Consider the following 15,841-nt stretch of genomic DNA (forward strand, 5'->3'; position numbering starts at 1 on the left):
GTGACACTCCCTGCCTCATGCTGTGATGTGAGCAGGGTTCATCTCATCCCTAAATGACAGAAGTATGTGTTTTGGAACTATAAGTCTAATTTAGACAGAACCATATTATTGCAGTCTGCCTAGATAAGCCATTTACTTCTGTGTAAATGTATCCTGCTGGAGCCAGGGTGTGTTAGGTGCTTTAGCTGTAACTTGGCAGGCCATTCTGGTTTAAGCTCTAAAATGTACTGTTTGGATTCGTAAGGATTCACAGCATCAGTGGCTGAGCTTGCTATTTAAAGAAAGAAATGTAGGGTGAAAGAGCTCAGTAAAGTGATTGCCCTGTGTGGTGCTTTGAATATGCTCTGGCCCACGGGAAGTGGCTCTATTAGTAGGTGTGGCCTTGTTGGAAGAAGTGTGTCACTGTAGAGGTGGTCTTTGAAGTCACCTCCTATGCTCAGGCTCCACCCAGAGTGGAAGAGAGCCTCCTCCTGGCTGCCTGCAGAGGCCAGTCTCCTGGTGCTGCCTTTGGATCAAGATGTTGAATTCTCAGCTCTTCCAGCACCACCTGCCTGGATGCTGCCGTGCTTCCCAGCATGATGATAATGGTAACTGTAAGCCAGCCCCAACTGCCTTGGTCATGATGTCTCTTTACAGCAACAAAAATCCCAACTAAGACACCCTGGGACCTAGATTGCTCCCCAGCAACCATGTTTTTAAAAAGCTAACCATGCCAGCACTCCCTCATTAATCCAAGTACTGAGGAGGTAGAGAAAGGCCAGTGCATGGCCCAGCTTACTTGCCAAGCCACAAGCCCGTTAGATACCCTGTCTCAAGGAAAAATAAAGGATTGTGCCTGAGGAATCAGGTTATCCTCTGGCCTTCGTGTGCACACATGAGCATATGCACCAACAGAAAGAAATCTCACATTCTTTTAAAGATTTGTCTTTTTATGTGTATGTGTGTCTGTTTGCTTCACATGGCTTCTTGTAAGTGTCAACCCACAATGCCCTTGTTTGAAATCCCTACATATACAAAGAGCCCTTTTTTTTTAAAGATTTATTTATTTTATGTATGTAAGTACACTGTTGCTGTCTTCAGAAACACCAGAAGAGGGCTTCAGATCCCATTACAGATGGTCATGAGCCATCTGTAATCTGGAAGAACAGTCAGTGCTCTTAACCGCTGAGCCATCTCTCTGGCCCCAGAATCAGTGTTTCTTAAAAATAGAATCTTTGGGTGCACTTTACTGCAGGTGTGTGAAAAGACCAGAAGAGGGCACCAGATACCCCGGGTCTGTAGGTCCAGGGGCTGTGGGCACTGAGACCCAAGCATTGCCCTCTGGGAGAACAGTGTGAGCTCTTTAACTGCTGGGAAGGGGAGAATCTTCTCATCTCCTTTCTTTTTCAGATACCTGGAAAGTGAGAGGTCGTAAGAATTCTAGGGGAGACTCAGTAGTGGGAAGCCCCTGCGCAGCTCATTAAAGGAGAGCCTGTGCTCTCCAGCCTTTTACTTTTCTTTGTCTTTGCAAGTGTTTCAGTTCAGGTCACACCAACGTTTGTATACTCTTTTGTTCCACGGTCCTGGCACAGGTGTTAATGTTGAGTACTTCATCAAGGCATAAGTGTCACTGAACTACAAGCCTGAAATTGGCATTTATTTATTTCTTTATTTATTTAAAAGATTTGGTTATTGTATTTATGAGTACACTGTAGCTGTCTTTAGACACACCAGAAGAGGGCACCAAATCCCATTACAGATGGTTGTGGGCCACCATGTGGTTGCTGGGAGTTGAACTCAGGACTTCTGGAAGAGCAGTCAGTGCTCTTAACAGCTGAGCCATCTCTCCAGCCACCTGGCTTTTATTTATTAATGAGCTGAAAGCCAGTTGTAGTTTTAATTTCGTAATTATTGCATGTGTGGTATGTGCACGGCCTGGAGGAAACAGGAGCCCAAAGGCTACTTTTAAATGTTGTCTAGTTGGAGAGAAACCTGCCTGTATACTGCCACAAAGCATAGGCTTGCCTACAGTGGGCTTGAAAAATACCTGTGTCACCCCTCTGTGTCACCCCTCTGGTGTTAATGTTACTATGGAGATCAGGAGAAACTACCATGGTGTGGTTTTGTTTTCTCTAAGAAGTTAAGTTTGGGTTATCATCTTAACTTCAACAGCCCACCACTAGAAGGGTTGGTAGGATGAATCTTTAGAATGAAGATGCCTAAAGAAGAAACAGTTTGGAGCATAGGCTGCAGCGGCGGCTCTCTGTTGTTACACAGGCAAAGCTGCTTAAAGCATGTGCTTCTGTGAGGCAGAAGTGTGGTCATAGCCCAGCTGGGTAGACTGCTTAGTCCAGAGGTTCTCAACCTTCCTAATGTGACCCTTTAATGCAGTTCCTCATGTTGTGGTGACCTCCTACCATAAAATTATTTTTGTTGCTACTTGATAACTAATTTTGCTACTGTTGTGAATTGTAATGTAAATTTCTTTGTTTCCCAATGGTCCCAGACGATCTCTGGGAAAAGGTCATTTCATCTCCCAAAGGGTCACTACCCACAGGTTGAGAACCTATGGTTTATCATCTCACAAAGCTACAGTAAATAGTTCCTGCTAATAATGTGTGGTTCTCAGTGTTAGGAATGAGCAGGGATCTGCTTCCAGATTCTGAGCTTGTGGCAGGATTCACTTCTTTGTGATTGTAGAACTGGCAAGTCGCCTCTTCAAAGCCAGCGCTGGCAGGTCTCTAGCAGAATGGACACCATTAAGCTTGTAAAGCAATCATGGACAGCCCATCATCTTGGTCACATATGAAACAAGTCCACCCTGTAGTACACCCCAAGGGCTCTGTGTGTGACAAGCTCTTCAGCTTGGTGCTCCTCTGCTTCACATGGTCTCAAAACCTTGTAAAGACTCGTTCCTTAGTCCTGACCTCATATCTCTAAGGATTTTCATTTAGACTCATCATCTGCTTGACGCTGCATTTGTCTGGCCAGAGGTTTAGTCTGGCCTCTGGTGACCATCTGACCATTTTTCTAGTAAGAGTCAGATATAGAACACTGGCCATTAAATAAAGAAGTGTACCCTTAAAGTGGCAGTCAGCAAGCTGAGAACTGATCTGTGTATTATTTCTATTTTTACTTCATTGCAATTATTAAAAAGTAAGATGAGTGATTTTATGGCAGTGCCAAGCGTCCTGAAGGTGCTGTTTGACAAAGTTCCAGAGCTTGGATGACCTGGACTGAGCTTCACTGCCCTGGGTGGAAATTCACTGCACACGTTATCCTTACGTTTCTCACTGTTAAAGGCCTCACTCTGAAAGCTGGAGCTGGGTCAACAAAAACCTGCTGTAAACAAGAACAGAATCAGTGGAAGTCCCCTGGGAAAAGCAGTCTTGTAGAAAATCGAGTCTTTCTTACAAATTACTATTTAGATTATTAATGAGTTTTACTAGTAAGCATGAGGAAGGATTTGAGAACAATTAGTAAGGAAGACAAACAAGAAAATTCTAGAAGCTACAAACTGTAATTGAATCACCAGGTTTTTATGTTCAGCTTCAGAGAAACGAGAAATTAGTGTGAATAGGAAGAGATTTTGACCACGCAATTAACGACAGGCCTTGGTACCTTCCTGAGGGCAAAGTAAACAGTTTTAGGAATTCTGCTGTTCTTCTATTCTTTACAGAATTGTAATAAAGATGGGAATCATCTTTAAAATAAGGGTTCAAGACAGAAGAAAGCATTTTGGCTCAGTGAATTGCCTGCCTTCCTGAACAGACTTGTCAGCACAGAACTTTTCTATATATTATAGACAAAGAACAGACCTCCTTTGCTTAAGCAAGGGGCTGCACAATATTTTAAGAATCTAAGAAAAAGGATGGTGGTCTTATGTCAAATATAAAAGAAATACAGAGGAAGGAAAGGAAGAATCAAACAGAAGTCAGAGAGATTGAATCTTTGTAGAAATCCAAGCTTGATACAACAGGTAGAAGGAAATAACTTTTTATCTACTAAGTTCATGCCAAACTGAAATAGAAGCAAAATCAAATAGTCATCCCGTCTAGTATTTCTGTAACCGCAGGTTTTATGACACCAATCTTAAGGAAGATACTTAGTTAAAAGAAAATTGATTTTGAGAGGCAGAGACAGGTGGATTTCTGAGTTCGAGGACAGCCAGGGTTATACAGAAGAAAATTGATTTCATGATAATGTTAGTTTTTAGTTCTCATAAAATTGCTATTTGCTTGCTTTGTTCCTCTTTCAATATCCTTGTGTAACCAAGGAAGACTTTAGAGAAGAAAATGTGTCTTGAAAAGCTGGGTAATCAATGAATAAAGTTTCTGAGGAAATAATTTTGTGTATAAATAAAGCCTGTGAGAGACACAGGTTATTAGAGTAGGTCAAGCCATATGGAGATATGCTTCCTTTCTGCTCCATCTCTCATGAAACAAAACTGGATGGTGTCCTCCATCTGAATCTTCCATTGCCACTTTTACATCCACCAGCTGCAAGCCCTGACCTCAGCTGGGGCTGGTCCCTGGCAATCTTAGGCATTCAATCTTCATATTCTGTTTGTTAGTTTCCTTGTATGGAAAAAAATTGTTAGTCAGTAATTATACTAAGGGCAGCGATTACAAAGGAATACAAATAGCTATGGATGGCTTTCACAAGATAAGTATGATCATGCAAACCTGTAACAATAGCACCGGGGAGATTGAGGGAAAAGACTTGGGAGTCTCAGGCCAGCCTGGGCTGCATAGGGAGATGTTTTGTTTTAAAGCATTTATTCGGCCAGTACACAAAAGAAAACACAAAGCTTTATCAAAGCAACATGTCCTGGTAGAGAATGTCCGAAGGTCTGAAGGAGCAGAGCTGCTGACCTTGCGCAGCTGGAAATGAATGGGAGGAAGAAGGAGCGGCTGGGGTTTGCTATCCAAGTCCAGGGTGTGTCCGCCATGGCATCTCCTGTAGGCGCCATCTCTTAAAGGTTTCATTCTTCCCACTGATGCCAAGTTGGGACCAAGGGTTGAACATAGGGGCTTTGGGGGTCACTCCAGATCCAAGCTACAACAGTTCTCTTCACCCCAGGTCAGAGAACATTTTAAAAGTGAGAAGTGGATTCTATAATGGAAAACCCGATGCAAAATCATTATCTCTAAGAGGAACATGGGCAACAAATACAAAGAAGTTGAGACAGCTGAAGATGCATGACAATTTAATGAATGTTTGGGTTAACATCTTAGGCATCGTTCTCAGTAAATTCCTGGGAGTTGGCCGTTGGGCTGCTGGTTGAAGGAGGATGGAGACAGAGATGCTTCTATTGTGTCCAATTGGCCATTCCAATAGAGTCTACAGAAGCCTGGCACAGGAACCAGGAGGCGTGATAGACTTGTGTATTTCAAGATTATTTGTAACAGGTTCTTCAGTCAGAGACGGAAACAGGAAGCTCTGGAGGGATGCTTCCTTTCTCCTAAAGCAGATGCTGCCAGCATCTCCCGTGTACCTGAGCTCTCAGAATTCATCCTTGGTCTTCCTGTCTGTGCCCCTAGCTCCTCACTCTTGGAAATTTAGACAAGGGTTCCACATTTGTGCTCATTGAGCACATCAGACTAGCAAGAAACAACACCCTCTCCCTACAGATAGGGAACTCAACCAGTGGCTTTCAGAGGTGCTGTGCAGACTCCAGTCCTGCACCTGTGTAGGTAGATCGGTGGTAAATGTTCATGGCTTTCCTGCAAGGCTGAGTCCCGTTGCCAACTAGGGAAGTGGCTTAGTGACATATGCTTTGAGGTTCTCACAGTGTTTTCTGTGCCCCTCCCCATAGCTACTTACACCCATATTCTTGTCACAGGTCTAATTCAGAGGGAGCCAAACTAAGACACCTTTACTATGTGGCCTCCTATTGGACATCTCTGTGTGTCAGTCAGAACAAGAACCCTGAGGAAACAGATTCAGGGAATAAGCCAGTAACTGTTTCCTGATTGGAGATTACCTGGCCTACACATTAGCTATCTTTACAATGGTGACATCAAAGGGGCTGGTGCTGGGTGAAATTAATGCTTCGTGGGGAAAACCCAAAAGAAATTACCCCTGAGCAGCGTGGCCATCTGAAGAGCATCTCGGGCTGCACACATGCAGGGACAAGAACAATATTTAATAGCTAGTAAAGCTGGGGCCTTGTTAAATCCTAAGAATTGATTATACAACAGGCATGGGGCTTATACTTGTATTACCAGAATTTGGGGAGCTGAGGCAGGAGGATTCTACAAGTTTGAAGACATCCTGGTATATAGAGCGAGAACGTGTCTCCAAATCTATGATTCCTGGCCTCTGAGACAGACACATCTCATGAGCAGAGTCCTAGCAATTGGGGTAGATACTGCGGAAGGGACAAAGGTTCACTTTTGATGAGGAATTCTGGTAGAGTATAGGTGATTATTAAAATCATGGGCTAAAATGAAGCCCAGCTAGACCATACACATGCTGTGTGCTATGATATTCATACTGACCACAAAGAAATGATATGTATGTCTAGGTAGGTTTCCTAGGAACCATACGTGAAGCTGGGGTTTTTGTGATAAAGGTGGGGCCTGAGGCAAGAACTCAAGCAACTGAACAGTTGGGGCATCCTCACCTCTCTTCCTTCATTCTTTCCTTCCTTTCTTTAGTTTACTTTGAGTGAAAACTTTGGAGATGAACGTTCTTTCATAATTTTAACCATTTCTTTGCTTCTAATGAATGCAGTGGCAAATATTAAGCCTTGAAAGAGGGACCAGCTGAATATCTTGCCGATGTAACTCACTCTGCCTAGAAGCCATGCCGTTTATAGAATTTGGCCCGGGCAAGGACATCATCCACTAAGTCACCTTCTATGTCTGCAGGAGTGACAATCGTTTCCATCCCCGACTTAAAAGCAGTCAGACCACCTGAAACGAAACACATAGGTTTAAATTCCAGTCTCAGCTGTCAGCAGAAATAATACACTAGCCCTCCAATACATCACCTCACCACCCTCCAGGCAAATAGTCCAGAGTAGTAAGGTTTCCGTTTTCTCTTTACATAGCCCAGATCTGACAGAACTAAGACAAGATTGAAACATTTTCTCATTTACTCAACAATTCATTCATTCATTCATCCATTCATTCATTCACTCATTCATTCACTCATTTATCCAACATGTTTTTAATTTTTTTTTTTAAATTTTTTTTTTTTTTTTGGTTTTTCGAGACAGGGTTTCTCTGTATAGCCCTGGCTGTCCTGGAACTCACTCTGTAGACCAGGCTGGCCTCGAACTCAGAAATCCACCTGCCTCTGCCTCCCAAGTGCTGGGATTAAAGGCATGCGCCACCACCGCCCGGCCCAACATGTTTTTAAAGCACCTATTATGTCAGAAAGGTTCTTCACTGAGTACAAGCTACCCAAGACCTGTTCATTTCTCACCAGGGTTTATATGCATGCATGTACTGTTTTACCCTATAAGTTCATCTGCAGTCATTATTGATATATTTAAGGAATTGTGTTTGATGCCAGTGTTCTTGTTCCTGCCTTTGAAGATCTTGAGATAGTAACAGAAAACTCTTTGCTCAGAATTCAGACTATTAAAAGATGGAAAGAGATAATCCATGTAAATATGTAAGTCACAATCCTACAAAAAGAAAAATGAGAAAATGATGGGTAGGAAGAAAAAGCAAATGAACCTAAGGGGGGAAAATTCTGTTTTTCTGGCTGTGATGACTGGCTACATCGGTGTCTCCAAAAAACAAAACAAAACAAACAAAAAAAGAGAAAGCTATAGAGCTGGGGTTAGTGAGTTAATTCCATCTGGAGCTGCTGACCTCAAGGGCTCTGAGTTCAGCCAAATTAAGATTTTCACTTAGACTTCTCCAGGTAAAACTTTGTTCAAACCATTTGAAAAAAATAGTAGTGTTGGCCCAGGAGGAAAAAAAAAAAAGCTATGAGAATGTAAACACTGTTTTAAACTATTCTGTTAATGCCGAAGGTGGCGTTCAGTGGCTTAGTAGTTGACCAGAGATGCAATTAGATACCCAGCATCTAGCAGGAAGATAAAGGATGTGAAGTCATGCAGGGCTCAGAGGATGCTAATGCATTCTTGAGACCTGCTGCCTTCAGCCAGCCCAGTGGGGATGCTCCCACGAGGCCTGGGGCACAGTTACTTTCAATAGTCTCATTTGCTACCCCATTTAAGAAGATCGCAAGGCATGGGGCCTACCTTTCAGGTGTTGAGCTGCATTCCAGGTAGGAAATTTCCTCTTCAGTGCCTTGATTCTTTCTGTCAGAATCCCAACAGACTGTAGGAGGTGTTCTTTGCTGTCCCAGGAACCAATAGGATGGTACATATTTTTATCAAGCTAGAAAATTCAAACAATCATGTCAGTATCTGGACAAGATGGCACAGTTTCTGCTGTTCCTAGGCCTCTCCCTTTGTATTCAAGTTCAAATACCGGTTTCAGCATCTTTCCTCTAATCCAGGAAAGTCTACATTCTGTCTTGTCTCTCATAGAAGAGAGTCAGAGAAAGAACCGTTTGGGAGAAGTTCACTGGGTGCTTTCTGATATGCGGAAAAAGGAAGAGGGAGGAAGGGGAGAAGGAAAAAGATTTCAAAACATATACTTTGTATCCAATTTGAGACACTGGTGATGAAAATAATTATGCAGCCAATTCTAATATAACATTGTTTCTAACCAGGCTTGGTGAGAAGGATAATCTCAGTACTACCAGGCAGCAGGACCAGCACAAGCTCCAGTCCAGCGTGGGCTACAAAGTGTCCGGTTGACCAGAGCTACAAAGTGGGGTGCTGCCTCAAAATAAACAAAGAAAAGGCCTGGAAACCGGTATCTAAATAGTTAGGCTTCCCTCCTCCCAATAGCCGCCCTGAATGAAACACCACAGGTGTCACAAAGCAAGGTGTGCCCAGACACGGGGTGTTCCGTCCTGAAATGGACTTTGAGTTTCTACACTGGGAGATGAAGTTAGGGTGATGGAAAGTCTCAGGCTCCCTACCTGCATCAAGCCAAACCTCTGCCCCTTATGGTCCCAGCCATTTTGCAGGACAGCCCCGCCGTGGCTTTCCCTGGAGATGATGGCGGCGATGAGGGCTGGGTCAATGCAGTGTCTCTGTCCCACTTCTTTGATAAGGATCCGGTAAGGCTTTATGGCTTTCAAGTCCATCTCAGCAAACATTTCTGAACCGTGGATCCCTATGACGACAAAAACCGAAACGGATTTCCTCTGCTGTAGAAGGAGCCGGTTCTCAGTCTACTAGTTTAGCCTCAACTTCTGACCACGTCCACAGCTCAGGGCAATCATTCCAGTTGCAGAAACCCAGGGGCCACGGACGACTGCAGGAGTCTCTGTAGCCGTTTCTCCCTCTCCTTCCTGCCAAGATACTGCACTGGGGCATTAGGAATCAGGGTTTCAATCTGGCCCTGCAACCAGCTAGTTCTGTGCCGGAGGATGTGGTGTCTGTGCATTGAGAACACAGATTTATTTGTGACCTTGCATGAGGAAGGCTTGCCATGGGATTGCCAAGGAGAGCGATGCCAAGAATGAGAGGCTCTGCTTGCTTAGAAAACTCAGGCTGCACCATGAAGTTGGGTACAGCAAAACCAGAATTGAAACTTTAATTTCTGGAATTGTTTTGCTGTGCCAAAATCAACACATCCAGGCGTGGTTTAGAAAGAATCAGGAGATAATAGAAAAAAAGCAGTTTATTAGGTTAGCTAGGATTTTTTTTTTTAAATGACAGAGTCTCACAGGGTAGCCCTGGCTGAACTAGAACTCAAAATATAGACCAATGGTTCTCAACCTTCTTAATGTTGTGACCTTTAATACAGTTCCTCATGTTGTAGTGACCCCAAAACATAAAATTATTTTGTTATTACTTCCTAACTGTAGTTTTGCTACTGTTACAAATCATAATGTAAATATCTGATATGTGACCCCTGTGAAGGGTCATTTGACCCCCATTCCCCAAAACAGGTTGAGAACCTCTGGAGAGTTGGGACTCAGGTGTACGCCTCCACACCCAGCTTATTTTTTAACTTTTAATTTTAATTTAATTTAATTTTTTTTTTGTTTTTTTTGAGACAGGGTTTCTCTGTGTAGCCCTGGCTATCCTGGAACTCACTCTGTAGACCAGGCTGGCCTCGAACTCAGAAATCCGCCTGCCTCTGCCTCCCAAGTGCTGGGATTAAAGGTGTGCGCCACCACTGCCCGGCTTAATTTTAATTTTGACTCATGGCTGTTATTGTCAAAATTATCACAGTGTTGGCACTGTCTCAAAACTAATTACCTACTAAGAAAAACCCTGCAAATGAGAATGGGAATCAGGGATAGGACCCTGCTCCATTTTGTACTCACCACAGTTCATCAGATTGTTTATGTCGCAGGGGGCCCCAAAAGTCTCCATGGTCATGATGTCTCCATAGCAGCCGTGGTACAGACGAGGGTGCACATGAGGATTCATGGAGTGAGTGTATGAGCCCCTGGCAGTGCCTGGAAGGCAGACAATTATTTATGTAAAGCCCGTGAGGAAATATTGCTTGACCCGGGGACAGACACACACAACACACACACACACACACACACACACACACACAGAGGCTATGCAACAGTAGAGACCATAACATCCGGCTCAACAACTTTTTCTACCAAGGATTCATCAGACAAAGCAAAAGTAACCCTTTCTCACTTTAACTTCTGGACATTATTCCAGAGCACCACGGAAATGTGTGTGAAAATCAGTGCATATAGGTTTCAGATATATTCTTTTGCATTTCCCCATAAGAATGAAAGTGGCCACAGGACTTTTCTCTCCAGCACTGGGATCCAATTAAGGGCCTCCTGTATGTGAGTACACTCTCCAGCTGTGTCCCTGCCCAGCACAAGACTCAAAGAAGGTTCTACAGCAACTTCTGATACAAATGCTTCTGGGCATGGAAACGGCTAAGTGAAAACATCACGTGATAGGAGTACATGTACATGTGCAATCCCGTTATATTTATATTTTCAAAGGAACAATACAAAGATGAACCAAAGACCAATGAGAATTGTTAGGGGAAGGGACAGGGCTAGATATTAGATGTTGGGGGTTGGTCTGGTGCGACTTGTATTCATATGCTAAATTCTGTACCCCAAGATCTGGTTGCCCCAAGATGAGCAAATTCCCAGTATACCAGCCCTTGTTGTACAAACCTTTCTCCCCAATTAAAAAAAATATTGGTTAAATAAAGCTGGCAACAGCCAATTACTGGGGGGATAGAGAAAGGTGGTGTTTCAGTGACCAGACTGGGGGTCATGGGTAGGGACCACAAGGAGGAGGAGGAAGAGGAGGAGGTGGAGGAGGAGGAGGAGGAGGAGGAGAGGAGAGAGAGAGAGAGAGAGAGAGAGAGAGAGAGAGAGAGAGAGAGAGAGATTGAGAACAGGAGGTCTCCAGGAGTCATGATGGAGCAGCAGCACTTGCCAGAGTGAAATGCCTCCTAGAATACCAGATAGTTCTATATGTATTATATGAATATATTGTGTCACAAAGCAATTATAAATTATATTCAAAGGCTCCTGCTGGTTATCTTGATACACTTCATAAACAATAACATGTATACCATTAGAAAAAAATTTATATAACACTGTAGAGGTACAGGTAGACTCAATGTAAAACTTTTGTGTTCTTAAATGTGAATTTAAAATATCTATGTGAATATAAAATTAATTTTCTTTTGAAAAAAATATTCATTTCAAATTTGCCATTTCAAAGATCTGAAGGGAACACCAGCACCAACAGATGCAGCATTCCTAGCTCCCAAACTGTGGTCTCTGAGTACCACTCTCTTCTAAGACAGTCCAGTTATAGAAAAATGGCCGATTCCTGGCTTGGGACAAAAAAAAAAATGTGTGTGGCAAGCCAGGAGCAGCATCTTTTTTGTTTTTTTATGTTATTTTCTGCCTGCCTGTATGTCTGTGCACCACGAAGGCCAGAAGAGGGCATTGGATCCTGTGGAACAGGAGTTGGATGGTTGTGAGCCACAATGTGATACTGGGAATCTGACCTGGGACCTCTTAAAGAGCAACAAGCACTCCTAACCATTGAGCCATCTCTTCAGCTCTAGGCAAATGGTCTTGATGTTTTAGATTTGCTCTAAAAGACTCCAACCAAATATATACACGCCACATACACATATCTATGCACACACACGCAGACATACACACACACACACACAGAGAGAGAGAGAGAGAGTAAAGCAAGGTAGGAGTCGGAAGCTAGATAAAAGTGGCAAAGGTTTGGGCTGCAGAGATGGCTCAGCGGTTAAGAGCACTGCCTGCTCTTCCAGAGGTTCTGAGTTCAATTCCCAGCAACCACATGGTGGCTCACAACCATCTGCAATGGGATCTGATGCCCTCTTCTGGTGTTTCTGAAGACAGCTACAGTGTACTTACATAAAATAAATAAATAAATCTTTAAAACGGAACGCAGCAAAGGTTTCAAGCTGTTAAGGCTGGTTATGGGTTTGTGAAAGCTTACTCTACAATTCTCTGTCGTGTAGGTTTGAAAGTTTCTACAGCTAAAAGAAGTTTCAGACCTGGTAATGGAGCTCAGTTGGTAGAATATTTGTCTAACTTGACTGAAGCCCTGGGTTTTATCACCAACAAGACATAAACTGGGAGGGGTGGTGGCACCTGCAATCCAAGCACTCACTCAGTAGGTAGAAGGAGTTCAAGGTCATCTTTGGCTATGCAGCATATGAAGCCTTGGCTACAGGCAACACTACCAGCCACACAAAGAAACCCTGTCTGGAAAAACCACATATATACATATGTATGTGTATGCGTATGTACATGTGAATATGAATATGTATATGTATATGGATATGTATTGTTTATAAAATATATATCTTAATATTTTTCCAAAAGTAACCTCATCAAAGCGTTATTGGGGGTTATTGCAGGAATAGAGTGTGTGTTCCGCATGAACAAAGGCTCAATCCTCGGCACACACAAAATAGCTTTGCCAGAGAGCCTTTTTATTCGCCTGTATGAAAAAGAATTATCCTCACACTTCATTCTTCGGCCCTCATTACCTTACATTGCTACAGATAGATTGACAGGCTCACTATCCATTCATAGAGGGGCAGCCTTTGCCATGTTCACTGTGTAGCCACAGCCCACAGCCATCAAAGCAAACTGGGTTACTTATTAAAAATGCTTGCCCCTGGGCTCGTCATACCAGGTCTGCTGAGTAATGTTACCCCAAGGCCAAGGAGCCTGATCTTTAGTAGCATCTTCAGCTGACTGTCATGCGTGTTTGAGGACCATTGCTTTATGGGACCTGCCATTGACCACGGACACTCGACTCCTTGTGCCAATGTCATCAACACACAAGTCTTTTAAAAACTCAGTCGTCCTTCACTTGTACACAGATAGTACAGCAGTTCATAATTAATGCACTGGCTGTACAACTCTGCTCCCAACTGACAATTAAAAACGAGTAAAAATTTACCAACATGTTGCTCTGCTTTTGATCACAGGTAACTGCAAATTATTTGCTGTTAGCTTGGGCTCCTATTTCCAAACTTAGAAGACTTTCAAAGTCCTTCCTTTCCAATCTATAGACAACTGGAACACTGTTGGCAAAAGGTCTTCATTTTTCTTAGGCTACTGTTTCCTGGTTTTCTTTCCTTATTTTTATCTATGTATCTATCTACCCCCCCTTTTTTGGAGAAAAAGAATCACTCTATAGCACAGGCTAACCTGGAATTCACTATGAAGCCCAGGCTAATATCAAACTTGTAATTCTTCTGCATCAGCCTCTTGAGTGCTAAGAATACAGAGATGAGCCTCCACACCTGGTGCATCTCCTCCTCCTCCTCTTCTTCTTCCTCTTCTTCTTCCTCTTTTCTTCATCTCCTCCTTCTCCTCCTCTTCTTCCTCCTTCTCCCTTTCCTTCTTCTCTTCTTTCTTCTTCCCCTTCTCCTCTTCCTCATCCTCCTCATCCTCCTTCATCCTTTACTGCTTCATTAACCTCCAGGACAAGGGTTCAATTCCCAGCACCCACACAATGGTTTGCAACCATCTTGCAGTTTTAATGTGTCCAGTGCCCTTGTCTGCCTTACATTGGCACACACGTGGTACACAGACAATATACACAGGCAAAACACCATGTACACAAAATAAAATAATTGTTAAAAAATTGAAAGGACTCTTCTGTTCTGGCCTCACCGACCAGCTCACTCTACCCTGCATGCTTCTCTGGCATCTCACTACAGTGCTTCTCCTAAGTCATTCCTTCCCTCCAGCAGGCATCTCCACATTTCATGTCTCTCCCCAAAGCCTTTCAGGTCTGACCTTCCTAGATGGATGTGAACTCTTCCTTCTAAACTCCCACACTAGTGGATTCCCCTCTACATAACTCATTTAATCCCTCTCATCCCACTACCTGGCACTGAGAACTTTCTCTTCATGTGTCTTGACTCTTGCACTGTTCCGTACCCCTCTTTATAAGAAACTCAGCCAAATGGGTGCATGCTCAGAAAGTACATAGACTAATTAGCATTTAAGTATTTTAAATCCAGGGATATCTCCTTTGTGTGATTAGCAAGCAGAAGATGCTCTTAAAAACAAGCAGTTGGGCTGGGCAGTGGTGGCACACACCTTCAATCCCAGCACGAAGGAGGCAGAAGCAGGCAAATCAATGGGTTCGTGGTCAGTCTGGTCTACAGAGTGAGTTCCAGGATAGTCAGTCCCTGTTTTGGAAAAAAAAAATCCTCCTCCCCAAACCCAAAAAACAGAAAGCCGTTGATCATCAATAGGAAAATGGTTTAATTCCTATGTCACTAGCATGATAGCCAGCCTAGCCAAATCAGAATCTCCAGGTTCAGAGAGAGAGACCTTATCTCAAAAAAAAAAAAAAGTAGCAAATGATAGAAGAATGACTTCAATTCTGACTTCTCCTTGTGTGTATGTGCCCCTGTGTGTGCATGCACACACACACACACCACACACACACACACCTGTACACATCACAGATTCACACACAAACAAAAGCAAACAACTAAGCAGTTGGTTAATACCTAAGACGTCACTCTTTTGTTGCATGCAATCATTGTTCCTTCTGACTCTGCTAGAAAACAGACACCCTGAGAATAAGGGAAAATGGCTACTTACCAGTGAGAGCAATAAGTCCCCAGAACACCACCGAGGGCACCATGGCTGTGACTCTTATCCTTTGGGACCTGTTCTGGTTTGAAATACAAACAGATTAATTTTAAAACTTGAAAGTTTCTCAACAGGAATTCCTTGTCATGTAAACAACACAATGAAACGCTTAGAATCATTTCCAATATGTCTGTTTCCCAGCTCTCCGACAGCATCCCTGCAGCCCCAAGCATGCCTGCCCTTAGCACACTCCAACAGTATGACTCCTGGACAGCATCCCTGCAGCCTGAAGCATGCACACCTTTAGCACACTCTAATAGATTCCCAGTAGATTTCAATCCAACATCACACCTTACCGCCCCATGAACACTTAGCAGAGAGTGGTTGTATTCTCTCTCTTCCCAGATGGGATCTTCCCCTGGTTTCGTTTCTGAAGCACGCTCAGTGTTTCACAAGATGCAAAGAAAGTGACCACTCACCTCCCCTCACCTCCCAGAGAAGTCTCTGAAGAAGCCTTTAGTGGCAGCAACCTGTAGATTAAGATTTCACGCAGTGATGGCCTTTATAACAAGTCGTATAGCATAGGTGTGACAGTTGGAGACTCCATCAGGCAGTGGCTCGCAGTGCCTCTGGCGTTGTTCAACTGAGCAGACCTCAGTGTGGCTCTGTTGCCAAGAAGGAAGCTTTTAAACACCAGAAC

The 15,841-nt window shown here is 43.4% G+C and overlaps 1 protein-coding gene across 1 annotated transcript; it reads right to left on the reverse strand.

Annotated features, from left to right (window-relative positions):
• Positions 1–6,780: 6,780 nt before the first annotated feature.
• Positions 6,781–15,193, reverse strand: Lyg2 (lysozyme g2). Its single transcript, XM_028775353.1, has 5 exons — positions 15,151–15,193; positions 10,354–10,488; positions 8,995–9,191; positions 8,204–8,342; positions 6,781–6,899 (listed from the first exon to the last, which is right to left on the reverse strand). The coding sequence occupies exons 1-5, from the start codon at positions 15,191–15,193 to the stop codon at positions 6,781–6,783; spliced, it is 633 nt and encodes a 210-aa protein (XP_028631186.1).
• Between the last annotated feature and the right edge of the window lie 648 nt (positions 15,194–15,841).

The sequence above is a fragment of the Grammomys surdaster genome, unplaced genomic scaffold (assembly GCF_004785775.1).
Source record: "Grammomys surdaster isolate TR1022 unplaced genomic scaffold, NIH_TR_1.0 255, whole genome shotgun sequence".
Classification (NCBI taxonomy): domain Eukaryota; kingdom Metazoa; phylum Chordata; class Mammalia; order Rodentia; family Muridae; genus Grammomys; species Grammomys surdaster.

Coding starts and splice junctions, on each gene's coding strand:
- Lyg2 (XM_028775353.1), bottom strand. CDS start 15,193: ATGGTGCCCTCGGTGGTGTTCTGGGGACTTATTGCTCTCACTG. Junction 8,343..8,994: donor AGAGGTTTGGCTTGATGCAG/GTAGGGAGCCTG, acceptor TGAATTTTCTAG/CTTGATAAAAATATGTACCA. Junction 6,900..8,203: donor TGCAGCTCAACACCTGAAAG/GTAGGCCCCATG, acceptor GTTTCGTTTCAG/GTGGTCTGACTGCTTTTAAG.